This window comes from Fusarium coffeatum (genome assembly GCF_003316985.1).
Source record: "Fusarium coffeatum strain FIESC_28 chromosome Unknown BRIP53273_contig_184, whole genome shotgun sequence".
NCBI classification, from domain to species: Eukaryota; Fungi; Ascomycota; class Sordariomycetes; order Hypocreales; family Nectriaceae; genus Fusarium; species Fusarium coffeatum.
Genome location: NW_022157977.1, coordinates 38,687 through 48,080, shown reverse-complemented (window position 1 = coordinate 48,080; position 9,394 = coordinate 38,687). Strand labels below are relative to the sequence as shown.

At 49.3% G+C, this 9,394-nt stretch overlaps 3 protein-coding genes across 3 annotated transcripts; 1 reads left to right on the top strand and 2 right to left on the bottom strand.

Annotated features, from left to right (window-relative positions):
* Positions 1-938: 938 nt before the first annotated feature.
* On the top strand, positions 939-1,733 carry FIESC28_08095 (uncharacterized protein; the record flags this gene model as incomplete). The annotated part of the gene is made up of 2 exons (XM_031162234.1): positions 939-1,479; positions 1,528-1,733. The coding sequence occupies 2 exons, from the start codon at positions 939-941 to the stop codon at positions 1,731-1,733; spliced, it is 747 nt and encodes a 248-aa protein (XP_031013721.1).
* A 1,574-nt stretch (positions 1,734-3,307) lies between these two features.
* Positions 3,308-5,041, bottom strand: FIESC28_08094 (uncharacterized protein; the record flags this gene model as incomplete). The annotated part of the gene is made up of 1 exon (XM_031162233.1): positions 3,308-5,041. The coding sequence occupies one exon, from the start codon at positions 5,039-5,041 to the stop codon at positions 3,308-3,310; it is 1,734 nt and encodes a 577-aa protein (XP_031013720.1).
* Positions 5,042-6,947: 1,906 nt separating this feature from the next.
* FIESC28_08093 (uncharacterized protein) lies at positions 6,948-8,675 on the bottom strand (the record flags this gene model as incomplete). Its single annotated transcript, XM_031162232.1, has 1 exon — positions 6,948-8,675. The coding sequence occupies one exon, from the start codon at positions 8,673-8,675 to the stop codon at positions 6,948-6,950; it is 1,728 nt and encodes a 575-aa protein (XP_031013719.1).
* Positions 8,676-9,394: the final 719 nt, after the last annotated feature.

The window sequence follows — 9,394 nt, the reverse complement described above, 5'->3', positions numbered from 1 at the left end:
TTGGCCAAGTGGTAAGGCGTCGCACTCGTAATGCGAAGATCACTGGTTCGATTCCAGTACGGGGCATCATTGCTCCAGCTGTCTCAGACAGTTGAATCGTCTCTTTTTGGCTTTTTGCTGTCTTGTTCAGTGAGGTAGAGATAAGTCTGGGGAAAGGTAGACGGGCCGCTTTTTTGTTATTGGCTGGCCTTATCGAGGTGTTAGTAGTGTATTGTGCAGATATTGTGGTTTGACGTATCAACTCGATAGCTCCAACTGAACTGGTGTAAGTGACATTCGTATAGAAGGTTCCATTTCGTGTAGCTCTCAGGCCTATGGAAGGTAAAGTCATTGCTATGAGTCAAGGAATGAAACCGGACAAGATATCGGAAGGCACTTACACATGACAGAAGCTAAACCCCGGGGCCGGGACCGAACTTCGGGCTTCATTCTCGGTCTTGGCGATTTAGACTTCCCACATGCCGTGTAAGTGGTGAGGATATAAAGAAGTGCTTTAATTGTATAAACGTCTTGAGCATGGCTGTATATCTAAATCAGATATGTAGTTCTGATTATTAACCCAGGTCTTAGTATGCAACCTTTACTCCCTTATCGGTAATAACAATCGCTGACATGGACACTCGGCAATTGAGAAGTGATATGTCAATCTTCAACTTCCAATACTAGATCTAATCTACATTACAGATCTGACTATAACCTGATATCCTCGGTACGTATAAGTAAGTACTTACCAAGAGTGGTGGTAGCATTATCAGCCCGGCATGTTCGGTCATGATAGATCGGCCTCGGTGATATCAGATCCAAGATCCATTTTCGTACCAATCTTAATTATCGTATCCATGTACGTTCAGTCCAAATTGACTCACATCATGTATATATATAAAGGAAACAATCTTCTATTATTCATCTGTTCTACATCACCAGTGATCTTAACCATCATGACATCCCCAACAGACCTCCAAGCCCTCGAGGCATCCCCTCGCCTGCACGCCCTCCTCACCCGCCTCCACGCCGCATCCGAAGCCCAAGAACGCTCCTACTCGCAATACTGGTTCTATTTCAAATTCCTCTACGGCTTCTACATAACCGGCAAAACATGGTCTTCCTCAGGCGATGCCCACATGCGCGACAAATTCGTCGCTCTAGAACAAGACAAATGCCAGTTCATGTATCTCCTCGCGCGGAGTATCAACGCCAAGAACATCGTTGAAGCGGGTACTAGTTTTGGTGTTTCGACGATGTATCTTGCTCTCGCGGTGGGACAGAATGTTACTGAGGCCAAGGCAAAGGGGGAGATTGTTAGTGGGAAGGTTATTGCGACGGAGAAGGAGGCGAGTAAAGCTGTTAGGGCGAGAGAACATTGGAGTGAGGCGGGAGAGGAGGTTGAGCCGTGGATTGAGTTGAGGGAGGGAGATTTGAGGGAGACGCTTTTGGTGGAGGAGGGTATGCCTGAGGAGATTGACATGTTGCTCATTGACAGTAAGTTCTCTACCCTTGGCAACTTGAGGATATACTAACTGAGAATAGTCTGGACACCACTTGCACTCCCAGCTCTGCAAGCCGTCAAGCCTCGTCTGAGAAGAGGTGCTATCATTCTGGCTGACAACACAAAGATGGCAAAGGCGCTGTACAAGGAGTTTCTGGATCACATTCATGATCCTAAGAATGGATTCAAGACGACTACTACTGCCTATTCTGGAGGGCTGGAGATGATTGTGTATCTGCCTTCATAGACGCCGAAGTGATTTCTTCATTTCAAGTCAAGCTTGTGGAGGATGAGAAAGATGGAAAGGAAGTAGAGAGTTGCAATCTATGTCAGTGTGTCTAATACAAGCATCTTGTCTGCAGTTATCGACTACAGAGACGTTTCAAGACGAGAAGCCAATCTCCAAGTATACCAAAGCTGAGCACCCAACCCAATCAAGTTCAAATGAATGCACATAGCATGCGTCGTCTTGAATTTCTTCTTCAGAACCTGCATAGCAGGACTCGGTCCCTCCAAACTCTTTGCATCCACAGTTCCTATCTCAAATTAGCATCCGTCCATCCAGCTTCATTCTCCAACTTACCCTGCTCAACACGATCCAACATCAACTTCCTAGTCCTCGGTCCAAAAACCATCAAATTCAAGCCCGCTACAATACTTGAAACAGCAAAAGGAATCCAATCACTCTTATGCTGAATCAGCGAGACAGGACCGTATGGCGGTAGCGTTACTGCGGCGAGGAAGAGCAGTAAAGCTTGACTTTGGAAATAGATCGGGAATATGTGCTTTTGGAATGTTACGTATGGTGTGCGTGGGAGGTGTTTGAAGGCGATTTTTGTGACGATGAAGGTTTGGTAGAGTTGGGAGCCGATGAGAGTTGAGAAGGAGAGGAGGTGGATTGGGGCGAAGAGGGCTGTGATGAGTGCCATTTTTAGTGGTTTCTGGATATATAAATGATGACTGCTTAAAATTTGAATTGGATATTATTTTGTTGTTTAGCGTCATGGTCTCGTTCTTATACTTGTGCTGTTGGTATGCTTGGATGGCTGTGTAAGTTAACATCCGAAGCCACTCGGATCTTGAACTACCGGGTATGACGTTGACTCAGAATGAGCAGCATTTGCGATTGAAGTATTACTGTAACTGGAGAATGGTTATTTAAGCTCAGATAGAACTCTCAATGAGTTTCTAAGATTTTTCTACAAAAGAACTGTATTTCACATATTTTATTGTAATTTGTAATAATCGCTGTGTTGTTTTAGCATGGGTTGGCCTACATGTCAACCCGCTATGCAGAACCAAGGGCCGCTGTACATGGCTATTTCTGTGTCTGAGTTTCTGGATCATATGCAAAATATATCATATATAAAAACCGACTCAAATGTCTCCGAGGCCTCAGATTGTCGCATGGCATATCCGGAGGAGGCCTGGCCCAGGGCGGACGTCCTACCACGATATCCGGATCCGTTCGGTACAATAGAATCTACAGAATATATCCGAAATCCACGCTAAACCTATCCTTCCTCCCATCGGATAGTGACAGCAAAGTTAAATACAACTCAATATAAAACTGATGTATATTCTTGCAACGCACTAACGGTAGGCCCATCGTCAGGGTATCAGAAGACTTGGCCAGGGAAAGCATAAGAGACGAAATGATTCGGTTATCTTAGGTTTGCTTAGAGTAGTACTTTATTTTTTTCTGACACCCTGAGGACACCATGCCAAAGAACGGTCTCTGATCAGTCAGAAACAAAGTCAAGTCTATTAAACACGCAGCATCTCATATATTCATATACTCATAAACCTCCTTCCCTCCAACTAAGCATCAATGATCTCAAAGTTCACAAGGATCGAGCACTGCGTCTCATGACCCTTCAAATCCATCATTCGAATAAACCTCCATCCAGGCTGCACATACAGCAATCGCACAGCAGCAACCGCAAACATGGGGTTCCGCGACCAACTATCATCACTCTTGATAAGCATCCTCAAAAACACCAACTCGTTATCTTCGTACTCCCACGTCAGAGTCTCGTCCCAAAGCGGCTCTGTGGGCGGTGGGTTTGGTCCTCGGTGCAGAAACTCGAGCTTGTGCTGCTTGTACGGATTGGTCTTGCGCTTCGGTGGGTCATCTTTTAGATTGTCGGGGTGGTAGAGTGTGCATGTCAGGTACGGCTTTATGGACTCGCCCTGGGATTCGTCGTCGACGGGGATATCTGTTGCGCCTGCGACGCGGAGACGAAGACGCTTGCTTCGACCTGTACTCAGCTTCCCATTTCCACCGGGTCGAAGAGCGGCGGGCTTGAGAATGTAGCCGTCTGAGCCGCTGAAGAGAGCTTCGTTGAGTTGGTTGCTAGCTCCGAATCTCTGTAGGTTGAGAGCGCAGATCTGAGCTCCGATTCCCCAATAAGGAACGGGCTTCAGATTTGTAGATGAGATTCGTGTACCCTTGGGAAAGACGCGCATGAGATGCTGGGCGTTGTGGCGGGAGATGGCTGCTGCGTGGTCGGGGAGATGTTTCCCTAGACCTGACTCGGAGACGTTGATGAGGTGGTGATGGGGTCCGTTGGAGAGAGTGCCTTCTTCGTACCATGAGTTGTCGGCTGGTTTGACTGATTGCGCGTAGACGCCTAGCTCAGCAAGTTCAGGGATGATGATCGAGGGCTCTTCCTCCTCCTTCTTTTCCTTGTACTCCTTCCGCGCGGCTTTCTCTTCCTCTTCGTCTGACGAGTCATCTGAGTTGGTGTCGCTGTCTGCCGGTTCGCCTGGGAAATGGTACTCGACGATGACAGCGATTTTAGCACCAAGTTGCTCCAGAAGCACATGATCTCCTGTTCCAGCTTCTTCCCTGTGGCCGATATCTCGCACTTCCTTGCTCACAAGACGATGGGCAAAGACCTCCTGCATAATATTGACAAGGCGCATTTGGCCGTATGCATCGCAGTGGTTCTCCAGAGACAGCAGAATAGGCGAAGGTCGGAAACCATACTTTCTCGAGTCAAGCTCTTCCTGATCAGCTGAGTCTCTGATGGTTTCGCACACCGCGCGGAAAGAAATGTTGGACACCAAGGTATATCCATGCGTAACCTTGGGCTCATCCTTATCATCGCTATTATCCCACGCATCAATCTCCACACATCTCGCTCCAGTTCTGATAGCAGTCTCATAAGCCGTCGCGCTGGAAGATCCATAAAGCTGATGCGCCATAAGATACGTATTATGACTGGAACTAATAAAATACTCGGGCAAAGGATGCGATCTATCCATCAGCTCAGGCGGCACGACAATGTGCGGTTTGCTGACGAGCTCCAGCAGCGCGCGCGACGCATCGTCTGATTTAACGCCTGCTTCTTTCTTGGAGAGGATTTTCTCATTGACGATGAATTCTCTCAGGGCGCTGCTGACTCTAAGGTCAGTGACGATGTGTCGACCTCCGTGGCCGCTGCCTGCGACGGTGTTGTTGTCGATTTCTTCACCGTATTCTTCATCTTCTGCGCGTTTGCTTTTGAAGGGATTTAGTTTGTCGATGCGGTTGGCGAGGTCTGCGGCCATTTTGATATGACGTTTTGTTGTGAGGTTGAAGTGGTAGTGAGATGAGGGGGCAGTCAGTCGCGGGGATATAAGCTCAGCTCAGCTCAGCTCAGATCAGCACCTGGATATGGACATGAAACGCAAGAAACAGGTAATGAATCACAGAAGAAACAGGATATTATTCAAGTATTTTATGGGCTCATACCAAGAATCGATAGACTTGAAATGATGCACTGCCACGATCGGAATTGTCTTGGCTTTGCTCACACCAAGATAATATCGACTCTTTAACAAACATGGATGCTGCATTTTGACGGCACTTTATTCCGAGTTGGCACAGCTTGGATTGAGTCTTTATTTGCTGCATCGTGAGAAGCCTGTGGGGGCTTTAGAGCTCCGCCACAATATAGTCTCAGCCCAAGCTCTTGGAGCTCGATTGGTCTTGTCGTATAGGCTGCCAATGACCCTGGTGGTTTTCACTGTAGTTAGTGAGTGGTTCAATTGGACGAAGGCCGTGATAAGTATGCAGCAACTGAGGCCATAGGTGGATGTGCTAATAACCAACTCTAAGCGCTTGACATGTGATGGGGTGAAACAGATCGACGCTGTGAGTGAGTGATAGCTAGCTGCAACAACGATGAGATCGGACATGGGTATTTTTGATAGGGCAGGTGGACATTCTGGATCACGATAGTCCACTATGCAGCTTAGAAGAAGATCGTAGCTAATGAAATGTGCGTTAATTCGAGTTCCTTGTCTGAGGTGAGATACTAATAAGTAATGCATCTACTATGTATCCGTATCCACGTCAGAGTAAAGCTCTGCCCGTCTCTAAGGGTCCAGTGCCTCTGAGTGGATTTGATACCCTGAACCAACCTCCAGCTTCTCACCTAAAATGGCAGCCTAGCGCACCAGGCACAAATTTTGGTCTGCCCCACTATCCTCAACGCGTACAAAAGGAAACTTTTCTCAGAAATCTTTTAGTCTCTTTTCTTTCTTTTCTCTCCAATTCAAAATATTGAACAACGCAAAAAACAACGTTCATGTTCTTCTTTGCTATAATTGATGCGAGGTGCGTCGCAAGGCTTGCGCCCAGGACCGTCGATTCAGAGGAACACAGAATGGAGAGAAAAGCGAACAATCTTGGGTGCGGTGCTTCCCTCGACGATGGGGAGGAGCGCAATGATTGAACGTACATACTTTTGTCATTTAAAATTGTGAATGGCCTTGGCTGATAAAGGTCAAGGCTGTGATTGTCTGTAGTCGACTTGAATGTCGCCGTATCTGCACGCAGTATCTGCACTATGTATGTCTGGATATCAACCAGAGTACCAACCGACATCGTATCTGCTTGGCATCAACGTTGGGCTGTACGACTTCAATGTCTATACTCTCGAATGATTGATCCTACGATAGGTCATGTCAAAATCCATGCCCAAGGTCAGATTTTATCTGGTCGTATCCATGCCAACCGGGCTCAAAATTTGAGCCTCATGCGGCTCTGTCAAGGCACCAAACAATCTCCAAGTCACAGTCACTGCAACCTTTCACATGAGCAATAAATCATATATCGAGACAAACAGTTGAATTCAAACTATTCCAGCTATTCCAGCCATGCAGCGACTCATGCACCAAGGCATATTCGCGTCCATAAAAAAAGGAGCAGCAGACTCCAGAGTCGTCCAGTGCCGTTATTCAAAATAAGATGCAGCGTATTCAAGCTGCTAAAGAAGAGAAAAAAAATCGGGAGATACTCCCACATGGCCCATCCACCTGTTCCTTGTCTCGTCCTCCTTTTTTTTTTTCGAACCGTTTTTGCTAATACTCATAGACAAAAGAATGGCGAAAGAAATATCAACATCGTGCAAACGGTACCTAAAGTGACTTGTTAGAACAGTACACCTCTTGATTCAATGATCAAACTTACTTAACCCTCAAGGGAGTCGACAACGCTGCGGGCAGCGGCCTTGATAGCCATGAGATCGCGCTTGGCAGCAAAGTTCTGGGGGTTGAAGTTGGAGGTATCAAAGTGCTCCTCGGGACCACCAGGGGCACCAGCACCATCCTCACCCTCGACGGCAGTGAGAACAGCCTCGGCAGCGCGCTTGGCCTTCCAGCAAGGTTGTCCCTTCCACCAGCACCAGCGCTTATCCTCCTGGAGAGTCTTGACGTCGCGCTTGGCGGTAGCGTTGGCGGGCATGTCGGGGAAGAACTCCTCGAGGTACAGGCTCTTGAAGTAATCCTCAGGACTGCCGCGGGCGGAGAGAGCGATCACGTTGGCGAGTTCGACGATGGAGCGCTTGGCCTGGTGAGCGGCGTCGCGGGGGAGGTGTTCGGTCTCGACGATGGAGCGAGTGGTCAGGCCGCGGGTTGAGTGAAGAGCGTTGGAGAGAGCGACACCGGCATCGCGCTTGGCCTTCCAGCATGGCTGACCCTTCCAGAGGCACCAGGGCTCGGGGGAGGCATCACGCTTAGACTTCCAGCAAGGTTGGCCCTTCCACCAGCACCATCTGGGCTCGTTGGCGGGCTCGGGCATGGGCTCGGGAGCAGCGTTGCGCTTGGTCTTCTTCCAGCATGGCTGACCCTTCCACCAGCACCAAGGCTCGGGAGCGGCTTCGCGCTTCTTGTGGCATGGCTGGCCCTTCCAGGTGCACCAAGGATCAGCCTCGGCGACGGGATTAGGCTGAGGAGCGGGGACAGGGTCGGGGCGGGCTTCACGCTTGGCCATCTTCTCCTTCCAGCACGGCTGACCCTTCCAAGTGCACCAAGGCATGGGTTCAGCGACGGGGTCGGGTTGGGGAGCAGCAACGGCTTCGGGCTCGGGTTGAGCTTCACGCTTGGCCATCTTTTCCTTCCAGCACGGCTGTCCCTTCCATGTGCACCAGGGCATAGGCTCGGCAACGGGATCGGGTTGGGGCTCAGGAATAGCTTCAGGCTGGGCATTACGCTTAGCCATCTTCTCTTTCCAGCAAGGCTGGCCCTTCCAGGTGCACCAGGGCATGGGTTCGGCGACAGGATCGGGTTGGGGCTCAGGGATGGGTTCAGGCTGGGCATTACGTTTGGCCATCTTCTCCTTCCAGCAAGGCTGTCCCTTCCAAGTGCACCAAGGCATAGGCTCAGCAACTGGGTCAGGCTCAGGGGCAGCGACGGCTTCGGGTTCGGGCTGGGCCTCGCGCTTGATTCTCACCTTCTCCTTCCAGCAAGGCTGTCCCTTCCAAGTACACCAAGGCATGGGTTCAGCAACTGGATCAGGCTCAGGAGCGGCGACAGGCTCAGGCTGAGCTTCGCGCTTCATCTTCATCTTTTCTTTCCAGCATGGCTGACCCTTCCAGGTACACCAGGGCATCGGCTCAGCGACTGGGTCGGGTTCAGGAGCAGCAACAGGCTCGGGCTGAGCCTCACGCTTCATCTTCATTTTCTCCTTCCAGCAAGGTTGACCCTTCCAAGTGCACCAAGGCATGGGTTCGGCAACAGGATCGGGCTCAGGAGCAGCCACAGCTTCAGGCTCGGGTTGAGCCTCTCGCTTGGCCTTCCAGCAAGGCTGGCCCTTCCACCAGCACCAGGGATCAGCCACAGGCTCAGGCATAGGGTCCGGAACGGCCACCGCAAGAGCGGTACCGGCCACGGCGGCCAGAGTTAAGACGGAGTACTTCATGGTTCGTCCAGTACTTGTCGTGTGTTCGTGTCGTAGTAGTGAATGTAGTGAATGTAAAAAAAGAGTGGTTCGTGTGTGTGAGTGTTGAGATTATCGTAGTCCTTGTGTTTGGAGAACGAGTCTGGAGAAGAAAAGAAGGAATATTTAAGCAGGATTTGGCAATCTTTTTATAGACTTGATGTTCAAATGTTCATGATAGAGGAAGAAAGAAAAGTAAGAGTGTCTTCGCCTCTTCGTTTTCATGGCTGGTATCTTGGTGTAGTCCGTTCATCCTATTGAGGCTCTATTCAGGTCGCGGGGTCAATAAGCCCACCCTCGCTTCACACGCACGAGATACATGTTCATCCTGAATAGAAATTATGATCAAAGAGTTTGAGAGAAAGAGAAAGAGACTAAAAAGTATGTCAGCCACGAGATGGATGCAAGATCGAAGTTTTGCAAGGGGAAGTGAGAATAGCCTGTGTTGTTGGCGTTCTGTTACTACATGGAACATCACTTCAACTCTTTCCAGACTGGTAGTGCCACACGGACTTGATGTCGAGGCGTTAGGTACAAGGCTACGAGTACGAGTATCTACCAATGATGCATCGGGTCAGGTACGAGTAGACAGGCAAAGTTTACCAATTGGCGTCGCTTTTTACCTGTCAAACGCGAACACACGAACAAGAACAAGCCAAGAATGATCTTTGACGGTTTAAACTGTTGGTTGTGGATGATTG